Source organism: Odontesthes bonariensis, chromosome 17 (assembly GCF_027942865.1).
Source record: "Odontesthes bonariensis isolate fOdoBon6 chromosome 17, fOdoBon6.hap1, whole genome shotgun sequence".
Classification (NCBI taxonomy): Eukaryota; Metazoa; Chordata; class Actinopteri; order Atheriniformes; family Atherinopsidae; genus Odontesthes; species Odontesthes bonariensis.
This window is the reverse complement of record NC_134522.1, coordinates 24,894,393-24,914,807: the sequence shown is the minus strand read 5'-3', so window position 1 is coordinate 24,914,807 and position 20,415 is coordinate 24,894,393. Positions and strand designations below refer to the sequence as shown.

At 41.0% G+C, this 20,415-nt stretch overlaps 1 protein-coding gene across 1 annotated transcript in view; it reads left to right on the top strand.

Annotated features, from left to right (window-relative positions):
• galnt16 (UDP-N-acetyl-alpha-D-galactosamine:polypeptide N-acetylgalactosaminyltransferase 16) overlaps nt 1-11,477 on the top strand; it is a 37,389-nt gene extending 25,912 nt beyond the window's left edge. Inside the window, exons 9-15 of the mRNA XM_075448154.1 lie at nt 173-276; nt 1,801-1,927; nt 2,619-2,711; nt 3,416-3,499; nt 5,648-5,774; nt 6,159-6,275; nt 10,585-11,477. Coding sequence (XP_075304269.1) covers nt 173-276; nt 1,801-1,927; nt 2,619-2,711; nt 3,416-3,499; nt 5,648-5,774; nt 6,159-6,275; nt 10,585-10,728 — 796 coding nt within the window. The 3' untranslated portion in view covers nt 10,729-11,477. The remainder of the gene's footprint in view (nt 1-172; nt 277-1,800; nt 1,928-2,618; nt 2,712-3,415; nt 3,500-5,647; nt 5,775-6,158; nt 6,276-10,584) is intronic.
• Nucleotides 11,478-20,415: the final 8,938 nt, after the last annotated feature.

The following is a 20,415-nucleotide window of genomic DNA, read 5'->3' as shown; positions in this document are numbered from 1 at the left end:
GTGCACATGTGTTTTTGGTGCACAAACACGCTTCATCAAATAAGCACAAAGCGGCTGATGGATAGAAGGAGCCTGTGGAGCTGCGTCCATGCGGGTCATTGCTAAGATATATTGCTTTTCCCCGAAAAAAAAAAAAGAAGTCTGAGTAAAAACTTCCTCTCTCACTCTACAGGACTCCCGTCATCGCTGGTGGAATCTTCGTCATGGACAAGAGCTGGTTCAACCACCTGGGCCAGTATGACACCCACATGGACATATGGGGAGGGGAGAACTTTGGTGAGCTCACTGACGATTCCTCCTATCAGAAGAACTACTTTTTTAATATCATGTCAGTCTCCACAGCACAGACGTAACTATGATATATTTAACTAATCCAACTGCATTAGGGCCCGTAAAACAATTGTTGATATCCTCACCAAAGGATGCAGCTTCGTCACTGTAACTCTGAGTAAGACAGCAGAGGAGGAAAGGCAACTGCTTAGATGTGACGTCTTAAACCAGCCCTGAAAGATTTTAGATTTTTCATTTACTTCCCAGTTGTGGACCAAGCTGTCATCGTTATTAGATTGTGCGACTTGCACGCGTTCTCGTGGCGGGCATGTCGTACATCGGGGCTGCTGGTGGTGTCACATTTTAGCTTTTCTCTTCACGAAACTAAGTCAGTTCTCCTCGTTCTCATTGTTCCTCTGCATTTTAACCAGACAGCCCAAGTTCTGCAAATCCTGCCACCGAGGAAATATGCATTTCTGTGATGAAGGCGGCACAGTTAGCCAGCTAGTTGCTAGTCCGAGACTATTGCTTGCCTTATATACTGTATACCCAATGCTGCTGTATCACAGAAGCAGGATTTTGGACTTCTTCCAAAACTCCTGAGCAGAAAATTGATTTAAAAAACTGTTTTAACAGCCCAACTCCACAATGCAGAGGTATAAACGAGCCAAAAAGACCTGCCAGCGGAATCTAAAAGAGGTAATAGATTGCTTTACTCAGCAGAAAGCTGGAGGAGGGCACCCATAATGTAAACTGAACTTTAGTTCGCTGACTATGTTCTCATTAGTCTTACGCACTGCCAATATGTGTGTTTTTTATCTGTTATCATGGTGCTCCTCCCACAACAGATTTTGGCACACATAGCTGAAGGTCTGTTTCATGAGTTGCTTTTCTCCTCTAAGTATTTCATGTGGCGAGCATTTTTGCTTTTGCTGGTTGTTATAAGTTGCATTCTTTTACCCGCCACTGAAGCTGTCTTATGTCATTTTGGTGCTTGTTGATATGCTTCAATCTGTTTGTGAAATGTTAAGTGGCAGCTAACAGGAAAAGAGGCAGGAGGAAGGCAGGCTGCAGACTGAATAACATGTAAAACCCATTAAGATCTGAGGCGACATAGGCAAGCTTTCACCTTTCAGACCTTACAGCACAAACTGTTGTGATTTTTTAAAGAATATTTATTCACAGGAGAGCAGAGTGCGTCATTTCCAATAAAAGTGCAACCTCTGAAATGGTTTTATTTCCCGTTTCTTGTTTCTACAAAGTCTGAGAACTAAAAAGTTCTCAGTGCGTAGTTAGAGAACAGACATCTGTTTCTGATGAAAACGTCACAATAACGTAAGAAACTGGACATTTAATGGCTCTTTTGGACGCTGCAGAGGCTGAGCAGCCTGCACGCCAAAATGTTAAAGTATCCTTGGAATTGAAAAAGGCAGCAGAGTCTTAAACACCCATAGCCAGATGAATATAGGCAGAATGACACTGGGAGGATGATCTTCAGTGGCCTCTTCCTCTGTGTCTGTCCCCCTGCAGAGCTTTCTTTCCGGGTGTGGATGTGCGGAGGAAGTCTGGAGATTCTCCCCTGCAGCCGCGTCGGTCACGTGTTCAGGAAACGGCACCCGTACGACTTCCCAGAGGGCAACGCTCTCACCTACATTAAGTGAGTGGGTTCATCTGTCTGCTGTACCCACTTACTGTTACCCCGCAACACAATTTACCAACTGCCAAGCAGGTTGATCCTGTCCTCAGCCTTACACTGCTGGGAAGTGTACACGAGCCTTAAACTCTCAAATGGGAGTGGATTCGGCAGAGTTCAGTGTGGTGTTAACAAGCACTTCAGCTGACACATTTCACGCCTCTCACACTTTTTAACCCAAGTGGCAATGAGGGATGAGTATTTAAACTCTAAAAATAAAGCAACTGTCAGAGCAAAACTAACTAAACTGCTTCCTCGGCCTTTTGAGTTTCCAATCCTCAGCATCCAGTCTGCATGAAGGCACAGATCTATTTGTAACCAGAATGACATTCAGTGAGAATTGAATAAAGTTTTTTTTTTTCGATTTTTGCCTGGTCTGTAACAAGACGATCACACTTAAGATAACATGCATAAAGATAGATTTGAATCACCTTATTCTGCTGTCAGAGTTGGATTTTTTTCTATCTTCAGTGGCTAAAAATACATGAAAGTGCTACGGCCTCACAGCCCGTCTGAACCCCTGATAGGGCGCAGTGCCCTAAGAGTTGATGTGTGAAAGCTCCAGTGCGCGATGCTGTCATTAGAGCGCCTGCAGGAATGCCAGCAGCACCGTATCATTACTGTCTGAGCAGGTGTTGTGTCTTTGTTCACGCAGGAACACCCGGCGGGCTGCTGAGGTGTGGATGGATGAGTATAAACAGTACTACTACTCTGCACGGCCGTCCGCTCAGGGCAAGGCCTTTGGCAGGTTGGTCTATCATAATGTCAACCTCTCAATGTATGCAATGTACCATTAATGAAGCAGCCCTAATGGAGGATCAGTAATATTTCACACATGTCAGTCATTTTAGTTAGGCATGCTATGTGTTAAGAGGGATTAGAGCCCTGCTCATAAAAGGAGTGGATAATAGGCCAGTGTTATCAGTGTTTTGTTATGTGCACTACTTCAGGGACATAAAAGGTCTGAAACAACCAAATGAATCAACGTATTTTCTTAACAGATTTATCATTTTAGAGCAAATTTTACAGATTTAGATGGTTTTAAAAACACATAATAACAGGGTTTAACACCTTAGCACGATGTTCTTTGGTGAGCAAATAAATTAAAGTCTCAAAATCAAATGTGTGGTTCAAATTTATGGAGTTTTCTGTTGGACTTTAGCACTTTTTATGTCTCTGGTTGTGGAGAATGAGAACAAATCCCTATGTGGAATTAGCGGAAACACAAAAATCCCAGTTAGGGTAGTTGAGTGTGCACGTTCAGCTTTGTACTAAGCAAAACATCAAGCAGAGCATCATGGCCCACGAGGCAGATTTTTACTTGTCTGCTCTCTAATTCGCTCCATCTCAATCTTCATCTCTTCTCGTGTCTAACGCTCTCATCTCCCCTTCCTTCCCTTTTTGCACCTTCCCTTCTTTGTGTGCTCTCTGTCCGTCTGTTTTGTCTTGCAGCATCGCAGACCGCCTGACGCTTCGGCGGAAACTGAACTGCAAACCTTTCCGTTGGTACATGGAAAATGTCTATCCTGAGCTGAGGTGCGACATTTTCAAATACCAGAAACTTTTTGTTTGAAGGCATGAAACCTAAAGTCTTAGTACTTTCTGTATGAAATAAAGAGTCCAGTTATAGTCGAACTTGGGGACTTGAAACTGTCACTGTACCCTGAAAATAATACATGTGACAGACAGCCTGCATAATAGGGCTGTCAAAATTGCTCAAAAATTACGTTAGAATATTCCCTCTAAAAAAAAACACATATATTTAAACTATTGGAATATCTGTATTTGCGCATTATGTCAATGGCGTGCGAACGCATCTGGGGTGCAGATCTGGCTGTTTAGTTGGACTTTCATATATTATACCATGCTCATTTGGGTGCACATTTTCAAGCTATAACCTCATGTTGCTGGTGGTCGAATGATAAGCTAACTGTAGCTTACATAGCTTGCATATAGCATATAGCTTGCACAATTTTTCCATCAACCGACCAAAATCCAAAGTATATCCAGACAGGGCTTTTCATATTTTTGGGGGTTAACATCACTTTCTCTGCACCTGCGGTCGAGTCGGGCCCTGAACTTTCTGCCATCTTCACGTAAGCCAACTTTCAGCACTGATGCTGTGCCAGACTAGCCTGGGTGCCAGCCGAACTTAGCCCCGCCCATAAAAGTTTTGGTCGGAAAGTTGGGTCTGGCTCTGCTCAGTTGGGAAATCATTATGCCCGACCAAGAATCGGTCGACCCAATCAGATTGCCAGGGCGGGCTTTATACGATGATGGACAGATGATCAACAGGGACATTATCGACTACGTCACTAAAGAGCTGAACATGGCTGCTGCTGGAGAGCTAGGGTGTAGATTCTGCCATTGAGTCTGTTCTACAGGATCTCCACATTACATTCATTTTGAAAGACGAACAGAGGAACGCGATAAAGGCTTTTATCGATAGAAAAGATGTTTTTGCCGTCCTTCCTACAACAAATGTGTGTGTTGCTTAATCTACGTCACATACTACGTTGCTCTGATTGGTTGTAGGCCTATCCAATTGAGCGAAGAGGCATTTTTTCTCCTGGTTCGGTTGAAACACGCCCCATACTCAAATCTCTATTGAGCGGTATCAGACTCACATTCTGACTAGAATCGTGAGTATGACGTAGTCAGGCTAGTGCCAGACAGTGCGACTCCTGTGACCCTGACCTGACCCTGACCCCGACATACAGTGCGCCCACTCGCAAAACACAGCAATATTAAGTTTCACCTCCGAAAGTCTGTTTTTAAAACCTATTCGAATATATATTCGAATTTAGACTATTCTTTGACAGCCCTACTGCATTAGCATGAGAAGCAGCTTTATCAAAGGGAGGAGCTTTAGCATAGCAGACAGGGAGGGGGGACGGGGCTTGTAGGTTGTATTTGCACAATTGCAAAGCTTTCTCTCGAGGTTTCCAGGTTCTGCAGGAAGGTGCGTCAGTGAAATACTTGAAATTACAATAAGTTCCTTTTCCTCATCTAATAATGAACTGTTTCCTGATGATGGCTGGATTGATGTCTCAAACCCTGCACAATGAAGGTCTAACATTGTAGTGAAGCGATGCCATGTCAAACACATTTTTGAGTGCAGGTGTACATTATGTAAACAGACTATCCAGCAATTCATGGATGACGTCATACCTTTGTCATTTTTAGTTTGAGTTGTCTGTTCTAGAAAAGCTAAGAGATACAAAGTTTTCTTTTAGACAGCATTAAAAACCAACAAATGGAAAATTTGATGATTGCAGGAGGCTGAGAGGATGAAATTAGGCACAGAAAAGGTTTTTTAAAAGCCACATTCAGGGAAGAAATAGTTTTTTTTCACAATATAAAAGTAATGTTGCAACTTCCAGGAGTGTCCTGACTCGCAAGTTTAGAACCAGTAAGTGTGACGAACATGGACAGGAATTTTCTGAAGAAGTTCATCCTATAAGCTTTTTTCTCAGTCTACTGCCTCGCCTTTCCAGCTGTAACGGTTCCAAATAGTCACGGTGTGACACATTGTAGTTATATACATTAAGGACAACATCTAACTTGTGGTAAGATTCAATTACTCAATAAGGTGACCGGTCAGCTCAGTTCATCTGCTCTTTGTAAGTGTTGTAAAAAGACCTTTCTGTTGGCCTCGCTACCGTCTGTCTCTGGTCCCCTCAGGGTCCCTGAGCAGGAGGCGGTTTCCAGTGTGCTGAAACAAGGCGGTTTGTGTCTGGAGACCCGCGGGACCGACGGCCTCGGCCTGGCGGAGTGCAGGGGCATTGGAGCCAATCGGCCGCAGTCGCAGGTCAGGGCTCGGCCACTAGGGGGGGATTATGAGTAACAGTCATTGTTTAAAAAGGGAATAAATCATTTGTTTTCACTTTTACTATGTCTTACTAAATCTGACAACTACATCATCAATCATCACATAAAAAGTACATACAAATTCTTAAAATTAATTTTTTTTTACAAATGCATTTAACCTGACGTGCCTCAAATCCTCTGGACATCAGTTATGGGAAGCTGAAATACGTCAATTTTGGGGGAGGAAATTGTCCCTACGCTGCATTTTGAAATGCTGTGCTTTCTGACTGATAGCAGTAAAAAAAATCTTCTTTAGATATTTTGGATAATACAAGTAAACTGAAACAAGTCACCAGACTGTTTTTTTTTTTTCTGTGTTTCGCAGAAATGGGAGCTAATGGAGCCGTTGATCCGGCAGCAGGACCTCTGCCTGGCCATTTCTGCCTTCACAGCAGGCTCAAAGGTCAAGATGGAGCCTTGCAGCACAAAAGAACCCCGACAGGTAGGAGAGAAAAAATGGAGTATTAGACTTTAAAAATGCTTTCTGCCTTTAACAGCACCAGATTGTGACTAAGAACTGGATTTTTTCTGGGTGGACAAGTGTTTCTCTAACCCCATGAAACATTTGCAAGCGGGCTGCAAAGAGAGCTATTAAAGAGCTGCCCAGCATTTTTTTTCTCTTCCCAGCACACTAAAACAATTTTCAAAAGAGGCATAACATGTTGTCTGACTTTTATCGTTCAAGGGGCCATTTTATAAAGTCAAAAGAGGGGAAAAAAGAAGCAGGATTTTCTTTAATCTTAAACTTGTAAACTTCAGGGTTAAAAGGCGGTCTCAGTTCTTCTAAGAGATTATTTAATGGCGGCACATCATCATCATCATCAGTGTGGAGATAAGACACGGTTCCATGACAGACGCTCAGCAGCCCGCCTGCTGACTGCTCCAGGAGGCTGAGATCAGAGTGACCTTATTTCTCTGATGCAGATCCTGCCAGGCTGACTTTATAGATGGAGTAGAACACGGCCCCTCCCTGTTCCTTCCTCGTTCTCGCTTTATTGCGAATGTTGAATACTAGCGTCCCACGTGGACACAAGTTGGCTGCAAAGTGATTCATGACATGGCAGAGGGAGTTATTAACTGAAACCATGTGTGTGCAGGACTCTTGCCAGACCTTCTATTCATTCTCAACTGGCCCATCACAAAGCTTTCAGAGCTTTTTGGGAGTGTGCCCATCAACAATCAACTACTTATATGCTATGAGAGACACTTGGCCTATTTTGCTGAGTTTCTAATTCCCTGGAAAAGAGAAAGTACTTCTCTTTTTGACTTAGTCACATTCTCTGAATGATAATGGGCTTCTCATCCATCACCAGTGTCACTGAGGCTTTTCTTAATCTCTCTTCATAAAAACAGTCTGGAACAACTTTTGGCAACTCTTTCTCTCTAAATATTAAGAGTTCATTGACACTTTGGTGGCTTGTTTTTTTTAAATTAAATTCTGATTCTTTCCTGAAAGAATTTAATTAGTTTGGGTTTTGCAGTTCTAGCCTAGGTGCTGTCTTAAAGTCCTTGACTAAAAAGGAATAAATAAACTTGAATACTTGGATATTATTTGGCTCGAATAAAACACCTTTTGAGACGGGGCAACAAGCTGGAAACATTTCCATCTAAACACGGCGGCCCATGCGCCAACCCTTGAAACCTGCTATACTGACGCTGGAGTTTCATTTCATTTTCACACTTCTCTCTGTTGCACAAACATGCATGCAAGTCACAGCCACGCCATGTTAACCCCTAACACGGAACAGGTTTACATAAAGTGGGACCAAGTCCTGTCTCTGGGATTTTAAGATTAACCCCTCATTCACCTTCAGGCTCCCTCCACGTGGCTCCAGAAATCTACACTTAACACTCGTGTCTTCAGTTCCGCTTTATCCACTTAAACAATGAGCTAAAAAAGGAACCACTTGCACCCGGTGGTCTGCGGGCAGACTGTCTCCAGTTTCTGACGGCTCGCTTCAGCACTTTACGCACAGTGATGAGGCTCTGGGTGACTTCAGTGGGAAAGAATGTTAGATTTATGAAAACCTCTCAAAGCCTTCGTTAGGAGGGGATGTAATCACTCTGCAGTATCTAGCACATAAATGTTCCAGTGGATTAGTTCCACCTATGGCAGTCTGATATCACAGTCCGGTCAAATATCCACTCTTCATGAGCGCTAGCTTTCACCTTGTGTTGTTGGACACTGTTCGCGGTCAGAATTGTTATACAAACGGGGGAATCGAGTAAACGACTGAAACAGCCTGTGGAAGACAAAAAAAGCATCATCCTCTGAACTTAACGCGTTGCTACACGCTGTAAAAAAGGGTTTCATGTGTTGATGAATACAAACTGCAACCCCAGTTCCAAAAGTGTGTATAAAAAACAAAAAAATCATTATCAGTCACTGGAAACTGTGGTGGAGAGGAGGACACGGAAGAAGCTGTTACCTATCATGGATAACAAACAGCACCCTCTCCACCACACAGTGGACAGACAGCGGAGCACCTTCTCACACAGACTGCTTCAGCTCCGCTGTCGAAGGGACAGATACAGGAAATCTTTCCTGCCACATGCCATCACCCTGTACAATAACAGTTAAGTGTCATTATGGTATCTCAATACCATAACTGCATAACCGCACAACTGCATTGTTGCACTTTGATGTACATATATTTTTATTATTTTTATTTTTTATTTTATTTTATTTATTTTATTTCTATTCTTATTTTTATTTTTACTGTCTGTACGCTGCTACTGCAAAATAATTTCCCAGCTGGGATGAATAAAGTAGTTCTATTCTATCTATTCTATTCTATATTCTATTATTAAACAGAATTCAGTGGTTTGCAAGCCTCATAAACCAATAGTTGAATCACTATGGAGCAATGAAATGAAAGTAATGTGTTGAGTAGTATCCCTTCTTCTTTTAACAGTCCAGAGACCAGATGCTGGACTTTCCAAAGAGGAGTATTGTCCCTTTCTTCTCTGATATACGTTTCTAGCTGCTCAACAGTTCTATGACTTCTTTGTTATATTATCTTATATAACAAAGAAGTTATTATATATATATCTATATCTATATAGATATAGATATAGATATATATATAGGTCTTTGAAGACCCAGGGAGGACCGCATAGCTTCTGGATCATGTTCACGTATGGCCTCTTCCTTGTGTGACAGAGCTTTAGCCTGCGTCTGTGAATGCGGTGAACTGTGTTCACACAGTGATTTCTGGAAGCGTTCCCCAGCCCACGCAGTGAATCCCAATCCTTCAGTGCTGCTGAAGGGCCCAAAGATCACAAACATCCAAGAGACGTTTCCAGATTCTCTGAATATTTGTATGAAATGATGTACTTTAGATGATAAAACATTTACTGTTATCACAGGTTTACACTGGGGAAGATTACTCTGAAATTCTTTGCAGATTGCTGAACCTCTACTCATCTTTACTCTTAAGGGACTCTGCCTCTCTTGGGTGTTCTTCTTATGCCCAATCATGTTTTGGACCTGTTGGCAATTAACTGAATTGGCTGCAACATGTTCCTCCAGCGTTTTCCTTTGAAGTACCGCTTACTTTTTTGTGGCACATTGCTGCCTCTAAATTTTCGAGGAGCTAATATTTTTCATGAAATAGTAAAATGTCTCTTTTGACATTTGTTATATTTTTTTTGTTCTATTGTCAATACAAATATTGGTTTATGAGATTTGCAGATCATTGCATTCCATACTTTTAACACAGCGCCCTAACATTTAAATTTCACCTATGTAGATCAGCACGTGAAGTGTAGATGAAGTGTTAAAAACGAACAATTCTTTAGAATAGTACCTGCAAAAATCAAATCTTTTTTAAAAATAAAATCAGTAATCAGATCAGGAGCAACTGGTGGCTATTCTAACTATGGAGGCAGGCTGTGCAAAGGGGAGTGTGAGTGTGCAAACACTGGCGCATATTGTTTTCTTTTAATAGGATTTATTGAAAGGAGAGCCTCTTATGAAGTGCCGCCATCATTTTCAAGGGGGTCCTGGTTCTTTTAGGTGCAGCCCACTATAAGATCATTATTTGTGAAGGCTGAATCAGATGGCAGAAGGACCGGAGTAATGTTCAAAGCACAGTTCTGACCCACAGACTCAGCATCATGGGAAGAGTTTCCATAAGTTTCAGGACTTGGAGCACGTCGTTAAACCCCTTCTTTGTCGAAACCAAATGCTGCAAACGCGGCACGTTTCTTCATCTTTAGTCTTCTGGATCTGGTGCTCACAGCTGAATTCCCCAGATGTATGTAGGTGTTGCAGGAGGAGCCCCTACATTGCCTGGGGTTCCCTTGAACTAGTTCGAGCAGGCTACTCTGATGAGGTCACTACATACGCTTGAAAAAGCTGGATTCTGATGGCTTAAGAAACGTGGAATGAGGTCGGTCTCATCTCGCCTTCTTTTTGGGTCGAAATATATTTTTATGATACAAAAAAACATCCCTCAGTAAGAGTAGTAATTGATTACTAGAACTATTTGTAGCAAAGTTTCTTCTTTGGGGGAGTGGCCGGGTGTTATTCACTCCCGCTGGCTGTACTGTGGTTTTTCCACTGAAAGTCAGTCATTCATGTGATTACTCTAATCCAAGTCTGAGTCAGCCCATTACTCATCACTAAGATGAACCTCCTGTTCGCCTCCACATCATGGAACACAAAGCAGAGTGTGCCAGGTTGTCTGCGCTAAGTGAAAGGGATGAATTCACATTTTCTCTTCCATCTTTCATTTTCTCTCTGACAGAAGTGGAAGCCAAAAGGCACGGCTCTGCAGCACATGGTCAGCGGCCTCTGCCTGGACAGCCAGACCCCAGCAGGACCTCCAGTCATCACACAGTGTCGCCCCCAGATGGCTAGCCAGTCCTGGGAGCCCCAAATCATCACCTGAGCCGTGGCAGGCGGGGGGGGGGGGGGGGGGGGGGGGGGTTCTGTACCAGGATTCTGGGGATCACATCTGCAGGCTGTCCTGCTGAGGGATGGAAGAAGTGAAAACGGGACTTTTGTGACGTCACCTTCTGGCTGCTGCTCATTGTGTCTCAGTGACGAGAGAGTCGCTGAAAACATTTCAAGGCCTTGTTGCTCAAACCATCAGAGGTCTTCTGTGTAAAGTGCTTCATCCCTCGAGGATGCTGCAGTTCTTTCCTGTATTCTCAGCTTTTCCCTGAAACTGTTGCACATCTCACATTAAAGTTTCTCTTTCCCCCTCGGGTCCACAGTTTTTGCTTAGATTTGGAATAGTGTGGATTGTCTTTGACAAAGAAAAAAAAAGGCAAGCGCAAGCTGTTACTGTAGCAAGCGAGTTGAGCTGCACCCGATCTGCTCTGAGTCAAAGTCACTGCTCGTCTGGTTGCCTCGTCTGAGCTTTCGGGAAGACTGGGAGGACCAGAGCAGCTTTATGCATAGCCAACAAACAAATCTTTGTGTTTCTGAATAGCAGTCTTTAAAGCACCATGCAAAGCACTGTCGGGGACATTATTTATTCGTTTGCGTGGTCAGACCCAAAGAATGTTCTTTTTGTTTGTTTTTTTCTCTGTCTCTTTAAAGATTTCTGTAAATATTTCAAACTGGTTATGGCTTGTTTTTTGTGTAAAGTAATCTATATGTTGTTTGACAAATAAAACGTGTTCACAAAGAGAATGGTGTTGGTGGTTTGTGAAAAATAAAGAGGAAACACATTTCCGGAGTGATGAATCAGCAGAATACCAAAAACCATCAGGAATATGATCAACATTTCCAGTCGTGTTAAAGTCATCTCGTAGGTTTCATTCATCAGAACATGATGAATGATAATCTGGACTATAGAGCCCTCACTTGGTGTGTGTTAACAAGATGCCAAGGAGGAAAGACATCAGCAGTGATGATAGAGAAGCAAACGTTGCTGCCTTTCACTTTTTCTACAGTGAGATAGATTCTTCCCAAGTGTAAAACATTCAAGAAGACAGTTCTCGGTCTTCCCGGTCGTGGACGTCCCAGCAAGTTCACCCCAAGGTCAGACTGTTCGATGCTCAGAAAATCTGCAAAAACTCGACGGGCCTCAGGATGTTAAATCTTAATGTCATTTTGGCTCAGTCTTTGTTAAATAAACGACAGTGCTGGATGATGCTGAATGATGTTGTTCATTGGGGGCAGATTTTTCTCTGACGCATAAGACCTTTTAACGGTGAAAGGGTGGACTTTCTGCTCTTCTTATGGCGGAAGTATAAATCTGAAGCCCGTCTTTAAACCCTGATAAAGTCAGTCCCTGACTTTTCATGTAGCGCTGCCAACAGGACAAAGTTCAAAACTTGGAAATTTTAAACAGGGGCCAGATAACCAAAAACAACATGTAACCACACAGTACACTGGCCAGTGTGTGCAGCCATGTTAATAAATGTATGCAGTATGCTTTTAACACGCCATGGTACTATTAAACTATACATAGGACACAGTTAACACAAGAATAGATATTATAGGTATCATAAAAGTAGAAAATTGCACCAGCTGAGTTAGATTCCATAAGATTATATGGTTGTGCATGCATTGAATGTAAGCAGCAAGCTTAATATCCCCCTGTGTGTCCTATCCTGTAGCAGATTTGCAAGACATTATGCTCGTTATACTTTCTGCAAAAGCCCTAAACACACTCACCCAGGTGCTTTTGATCAGCCGATAGTTGCCATCACTTTAGATACCTAAAAGCCTTTTGATGGGGTTTAATGGAGTTTTCTCTTTGCCGCCTAATTGCATTTTGGGTTTGGGCCACATTTATCCTCATGGGTTTAGATGTTAGAGCTGCACATATAACTAATGGGGTTATGTCACCCTTTTCAGGCCTGCCAAGAGCAATCCATCGAGGCTTTTTCTCCGAGTAATTTGTTCATTGTTTTTCAAGAAACCCTGGCTATCAGTATTATGAGTAATGAGGACATCCAGGGAGTTGATCGTGGTCAGGAAGACACATTTATCCTTTTATCCAGGCAGTATTTCAGGAGTGGTGACGGATCTGCTGACGTTGTGGCTGCACATTTTAGGCACTATTTGGTCACATTCTAAACTCTCAGGCCCTATGATTTACCAGAATACGTCTGACACCGTGCCATCAGTTTGTGTCACGCCTATTCTATGTGTTGGGAAAATGGTTTTAATGAAACCCCTCGATGCATTCAGTTCATTTAGAGGGAAAACATTACTACCGTTAAAACAATAGTTCCCCCACAAATCAGTTTTATCGTAATCAGCGCTGCTAATCACGACACTGCACGCGCTCTCTTTACGGGGTTTGATGACAAGGTCAAACATTCTGCATGGGAGGGAAAAAAGCCAGGATTAAACTACGCAAACTGTGCGCTCCTAAGAAAAAAGAGGGAACTGCTTTTATCAGATCACAGATTGTATGCTTTACTATTTAAAATGACTGAATTGGGATTGTATTGAAAAAGGATTCAAATTGAAACTGCTTTTCAAAAACTAGGTAGAGTAGATCGACCGTGAGATTCTCAGTCCATAATCTGAAGAAAAAAATCCAATCAAATTCTTACTCACTTAAGGATGATATGCACCGAGCTATGTCAGTTGTCACCTTATCAACAATATGTTTCACCAAGGTGCAATCCTGCTCTTTCTACTGGAGACACATCTGTATATGGAAAGCAGTGGCATTAAAACAGCCCAATGCAGCAGGAAATAGGTATTGTGATAGTAGAGTTGTATCATAGGGAACAATCACATGACTTTACCACTTTCCTTTAGCAGCTCCGTCTGGTTAGGCCATTTTTTTGGTGTCTCTGTCCCGTGTCAACCCCCCCCCCCCAGCCGCTCGATTCAGATGGCCATCCTCCCTGAGTCTGGTTCTGCTGGAGGTCTCTTACCGTTGACAGGGACTTTTTCCTCCATGCTGTCGTCAGCCTCCCTGTCGGCGCTCAGTAAATTGGACCCAATCAAAGTGAAGATTCAATGAAATTTGTTGCTTTCATTAGCAAAGGCTACTTTTCATGAATTGATATGAATATGATTAGAAACTGTTGGACAGACTCGGATTAAATTGGACTGGATTTGATTAGAATTGGATCATAGTAGGAATTAATTGTTTTGGACTTGATCTGGAAATATTTTTTTTTGTAAATTCCATCCATATAAATAAAGTGAATTGAAATTAATTCAATTGAATACAGCATAATGAAGCTGAATTTAATTTAATTGAATTTAATATGAATTTAATATAGCATATTAGAATTGAATTGAATTATTGAAATGAACTGAAATGAATTAAATCGAATTGAATATTGCATAGTTGAAGTGAATTGAATTGAATCAAATTCAATTGAATATTCTGTAATTAAACTGAACTGAATTTAATTCAATGAATTGAATCGAACTGAATATTGCATAGTTGAACTGAACTTAATCAGTTCAGTTAATTGACTTTCATTGAATTGAATTTAACTGAGTTTATTTGAATTAAACTGAATGGAATTACATTTAATTGAATTGAATGCTGCATTATTGAACTGAACTTAATTGTCGCTGTTCATTACAGTTTTTCTCTATTGGTTTGGCTCATTTCTTGAAACAGAAATTACATTATCAAAATAACATGGACAAATCTCCAAACCACCTCGCAATTGTTCACAACAGAATGGCATTTCTCATTGCTTTCATCAAATTGCAATTGTCTTAATACATGTGTCAATTGTTTCAGTGCATCGACAAAAGATTAAGGACAAGTAGCCTACAGTTTGCACAGTTTGCCTACATTTAGCACATTTTCCAAATGAATAGATTTTGGTGATCTGAACTGATTAGTTGATTCTTGGTCTAATGGTTCTTCTACCAAAATATGTCAGCATGATTTCATTGTATAAGTCATCACATGCACAATAATCTGTTCAATTGTCAAAATGGGCCAAGAACATGATACCATCAATACCATATAGAATCTCATGTTATTCCCCTTTCCTTAATCCTATTGAGGAGCTTTTCTCTGCTTGGAGGTGGAGAGTGTATGAGCATCATGCTCAAGACCAAAGATCCCTGCTCCATGAAACGGACGCTGCATGTTTAGACATTACAGGAGATCAGTGTAGGGGATGGTTGCGGCATGCACGGCGTTTCTACCTGCGTTGCCTTGCAAGGAAAAATATACGTTGCGATGTTGATGAGAATCTATGGCCAAACAGACAGCAACATCTGGACGGAAGGTCATGAGGGAGGGGAGGGGGCGGGGGAGGGGGGGAGGGTGAGGGTGAGGGTGAGCGGGAGGGGGACGACAGCGACCATTAAAGTGTTGCTATAGTGTTTTCTGTAAGCTGCAGATTTATTTACAGTACTGTAGGCCACACAATTTTGTTTTTCGTTTGTGTTTATATTACAGTATATGTGTGCTATGTATATTTTTCTTTTTCTTCTACAATACTATACTGTATGGAAGTTACGTACTTCACAGTATTTGTGTGAATAAAAATGGTTGGTATGAGTGTATTGTGTGTGCTTTGAGGCTACTCTTACTGTGAAACTTTTTTCCTTCAGTTTTACAGTTTTTCTCGATTGCTTTGACACATTTTGCACATCATGGGTCAACTTTATCTAATGCTCACACCTTCTTTGCACAGCAAGAGTCCTCTCTGGTGAATCAGTTAACTATTTCTCATTGCTTTCACACAATTTTCTTTGACTTTTAATACACTTTTCAAAACAGTTAACACACTTCTCACAAAGAGACACGAAACATAACTGATTTACCATGGCAACACATTGCAGACACTTAGTAGCAGCCAATTGGAACTGCTCTCTCAATTCTAAAAATTATCAGCACCTGTGTGAACTCTCTTTGCAAAACAAAGCAAGTAGTTCTCAACCTATCAAAGAGGTCAATAGCTTGAAGTTGACACCAAGCATGGATCGAGGAGGACGTGGACGAGGACAAGGAAGAGGAAGAGGTCGTGGGAGAGCTAGACAGGCCCCTGCCAGGGGTGGATTCGCCATTCAAGACGTTTTTTCCCTCAATGTATTGCAATGGATGACATACTCTGTGACGTGGATGAGAACATGTGGCCTGATCGTCAGGCCCGTGTCGACAATGCGTAATTTTCCTGTATTTTTATTTTTTTCATATTTACAGGGTTTCATTTCATTGTGTTTCATTTACAGTACTTTCTTTTTTGAGAATTGACCTTTGTTGTACTGCATATTGAACCCTGTCATTTTGATTGCTTACAGTATGTGCATGTGACAAGTACTGCAATAAATATTTTTCTGTCAGAATCTTGTCAGAATCTTGCCATTTTGTACACAGTAGAACAAATGTAAATCAATGGTGTTGACAGGTACTTCAGCAATACAAAAACAGATCTACAATATTTTACTGTATACACATTTTCTGATTTTACTGTAAATACTCTGTGACAGTATATTTCTAAGTTATATAACTAAGTTAGAGTGCTCAATACAAAACCCAAATTGTAGTATGTTGTCAGTTGTAAAATAGTCAATACTATGAGGGTGTTGAACAAAAGTTGATATTGATAGCTGTAGTTTCAATTTTGTTATCCATTATTAAATAAATGAGAAAACATACATGTTCAATTGAGCACAAATTGTAGGTTTTGATGGAAAAGTTTGGTTTTGATGGATGTGTGACAAGTTTTGAGAAAGTGGTGTCATTCTGCAAACATCATAAAGTGTTTTGGTTATTTCAGCTTCTGTTAAGGGCTTTGTGTGAGCTGTTTTGAAAAAGTAAACTGTGAATGGAAAAATGGGCCAAAACGATCGGGAAAAACTGTGTACACTATTGTATTCTGTTAGGTAGTCCTATGCCATGGTGACAAAACATCTAAACATTTTGACTTGTAGTGCTCACACAATGCCAAAAGGACAATGCATTTTGGGGGCACTGACTATTTGAATGAGAAAGAAACTTCATTTTGACACATGGGTGAACTGTTTAGGGGGAGATATGAGCTTTTGCTGGTGAACCATGGTGTTTTGCTGAACCATTCAGTTTAGTTTTGCAAAAAGTACCTAAGAGTGTTGAAAACGTCCGGTCTGTTTCAAGAAATGAGCCTAGGCAACTGAGAAAGATCTTTGCAATTTGGGTGGCACTGACTCTTTACATGGGAAAGAAATCAGGTCTGAAGCATGGGTGAACAGTTTTGGGAGAGATATGAGCTTTTGCAGGTTAGCTATGGTGTTGAGCTGAACTATAAGAGTGTTATGCCAAATGATCTTAGAGTTTTGAGAATGTAATTTCTGTTTCAAGAAATGAGCCAAACCAATAGAGAAAAACTGTAAAAGTAACAATAGATAGATAGATAGATAGATAGATAGATAGATAGATAGATAGATAGATAGATAGATAGATAGATAGATAGATACTTTATTGATCCCGAAGGAAATTCAAGCATCCAGTAGCAAAACATAATAAAGCAATAAACATGTTTATACAATTATAAACAATTTAAAAACAATTTAAAATTTAAAAATATAAAGTGACCGTACAGATAGTAAGTAAATATAGAAGTGCCATCACTTAGAGCTGTTGTACAGCCTGATGGCCGGAGGGACAAAAGAGCAAACCACAGCGTAGAAGAAGAGGATGCTGGCCACCACAGACTGGAAGAACAGCTGCAGCAGTTTTTTGCAGGTGTTGAAGGAGCCCAGCCTTCTCAGGAAGTACAGACGGCAGAGTCTATCGTTGCTGTCCAGTCAATCAATAATGATTGATGAAGATTTCATCTAATGTTCCATACCTGGTAAACTGAAAAGAGGGATAGAAGACGAAGGGATTACCCCTTAGAATCTTCACTGAAACAAGATAAAGATTATGGCGTAGCTTCTATTTTCAAAATACTTTGTTTTGCACTTTTAGTTGGTGAGCCTTGTTTAAGAGTGAACATGTTCTTTCAGCTTGATTCTCTGGTTTCTACTCAGGTTGCATGTAGTACATCAAAGGCTATATACAGATAAAAATAACAAAGGTGCATTTTTTATGCCCCACCAGATGTGGGACTGATATGTTCATCAGCGATAGTCCCTCCAAATTAAGTTACTTTATTTGTGTAAATGAATTATTGAAGTGGAAACATCTTGAAGTGTTAACATCTTATTACTGCATCGTTGGGTTTTTTTCCTAGATAATTTGGAGACGATCATCTTCAGGGGCCCCAAAGACCCTGCTAAAGCTCTAATTGGGCACAGAAGTGAAAGCAGCTGTCTGTGTGTTACAGGGCCTTTGTTGCTCAAAATGACCACAAGGGGGCAGAATATACCAATAGATATAAGAGATGTGGAAGACTTATCAACGTTTTTTGACTGTGACCCTGATTTATCAGTGGATGGACCCTCATTTTTATTACAAAATCAATAACGAAGAAGACGGGTTTTAGATGATTAAGAAAATTGCCAAAAAGACAGAGATAATGTCAGTGTTTGGTAGCAAGCGAGAATAATTCACCACTGATGCATTGTGAAGATAAATACATTTAGATGACCATTATCAGCATAACAGGCTCGACAGCTTGTTGAAGCAAGCGTACGAGTGTGTGTGTGTATGCGTGTGTGCACTTCCTTGGTTTTGCAACCTTTGTGGCCACAAATATGCTACACTGCAGCTTTGTAGGCTTTAAAGCTATGCGAGGAATGCTGATAAACTTCTGGCCTTTTAAAGGGGCCAGTGTGTCATCGTCAGGGGTGGAGGGGTGGATGCAAACATGGTAGGAGCTGAAGATGGTGCATTTGAGAGGGAAGAGAGGGTTAAGCCAATGAAACAATTTAAGAATATGGGGGAGAAAAAATGCTTGGGGATACAACTGAATTACTAAACCAAATGAATACATGTTTGTGATTTTATTTCATTCTTTCATTTTATTTTTGCTGTTACTTGATTTAATAGACTCAATTTAAAAGAGGCCACAGCACAGAAAAAAGTGTAAGTGTCTGTGAGGCTCACACGAGCATTTTCTTCCTGAGCACTGCTGTGTTGTGAGTACAAGGGTTGCATCAGATTACTTTGAGACGTCGCAGGTTACTGAATACACACACATACGATTTACACTGCAAGTTTTGCACGAGATAATCCAGTCCAACAAGAAATGTGTTCCAAGTCTGGATAGTTTATTTCAAAATCCTGCGCTGAAAATATGGCAACGTGTCCTGAGGAGAAACGGACACAGCCACAGATTTCTTTGAGTTTTCTCAAAGTTAAGAGTGCACACAATGCATTTAGTAAATTCCGCGTTCACAGGGTTGACATCAATTTGCAGCACAGGCACAGACGTACCAGTGTGTGCTCCAGCAGATTGGATGCCCTTCCTTTTTTTGTAAGTTTGTAGTGTTGAAGACTGTTTCCTTTCAACAACACCAACAAAAAAAGGAACATTTTCATCCCCCTGAAGTCGGGTGTGTATCAGTGGAGGACAAGAGGCTGAGTGCAGGGAACTGGAGGGACTTTGTGGCACGGTGTGGAAAAAATCACCTCATTTTGAATGTAAAAAAGACAAAGGAGATGACTGTGGATTTTCGAAATTGGAACGGCTCTGGAGACCCTGGAGGTGAAAATAAGAATGTTGCAAAAGCTGCTAAACGTAATGGACAACACTGCTCAACCTCAACACAACAGTGTCTTCAGTCAGAGGCTTCTTCGTGTGCTCTGAGCTGATTCCTGCCCTACATAATAGTAATCATTTATCCATTCATTTAAAGGAAAGCAGATATTTATTCAGTACAACACAGTATACATTTAGAATTGATCAAATTTTCTTATGAAATGCACTGATCTTGTACTTTGAGGAATGAAAAACAAGGTATTATCATTTCAGCATGTACACATTTAAGATTTGAAAGATGAAAGATGTGAAGACATGAAAGATGTGATCAAAATGTGTTCAAGTATTCACTGACAATGTAACCATGGCCTGTAATCTGATCACAATCCTTTGCCCATGATCGGGGTGATTTGGCACATTTTAAATTCATTTGTACATTACTGCAGCTGTATTTATTCTTTCACGAAGGATTAAGACGCGGATAATGAGCTATTGATTGTTGGTTTTGTAAAAATGTGGAAAACTGTCATGAAATCACATTTAAAGCCAAAAGACTAAAAAGAACAACCCACCCCTCAAATGTAGTTAAAAGGTTACAAGTGTCATTAGAAGGAGGCAAGGCAAGGCATCTTTATTTATACAGCGCATTTCATACCACAGGCAACTCAATGTGCTTTACATAAAGACAAGGCATTTAAAAGAACAGCATAAAGCAGCATAAAAACAAGCAATTTAAAGAAAAAAATAGAATAAAAAAATAAAACACAGTTAAAAGCAATCAAAGAAGAGGGGAAAAAGAAAAATATAAACTCAACCACAAGCACACCGAAAGAGAAATGTTTGAAGGCACTCCAATAAAGCACAATGATCTCAAATGTGTGCTTGTGAACAGCAGTTCTAGAAAATGTAGCGAGTTCCATTCCACCTCTAAATGTGATCCAGGTTTGCACTATCAACTATCGATCACCTCCGAGCTGCACTCGGCGGCCAATGAGGTCGCGCGGAGGCGGTCCGTTGCTAAGGTGGAGGTTTGGTTGAGTCTCCGAGTAGCAGCCATT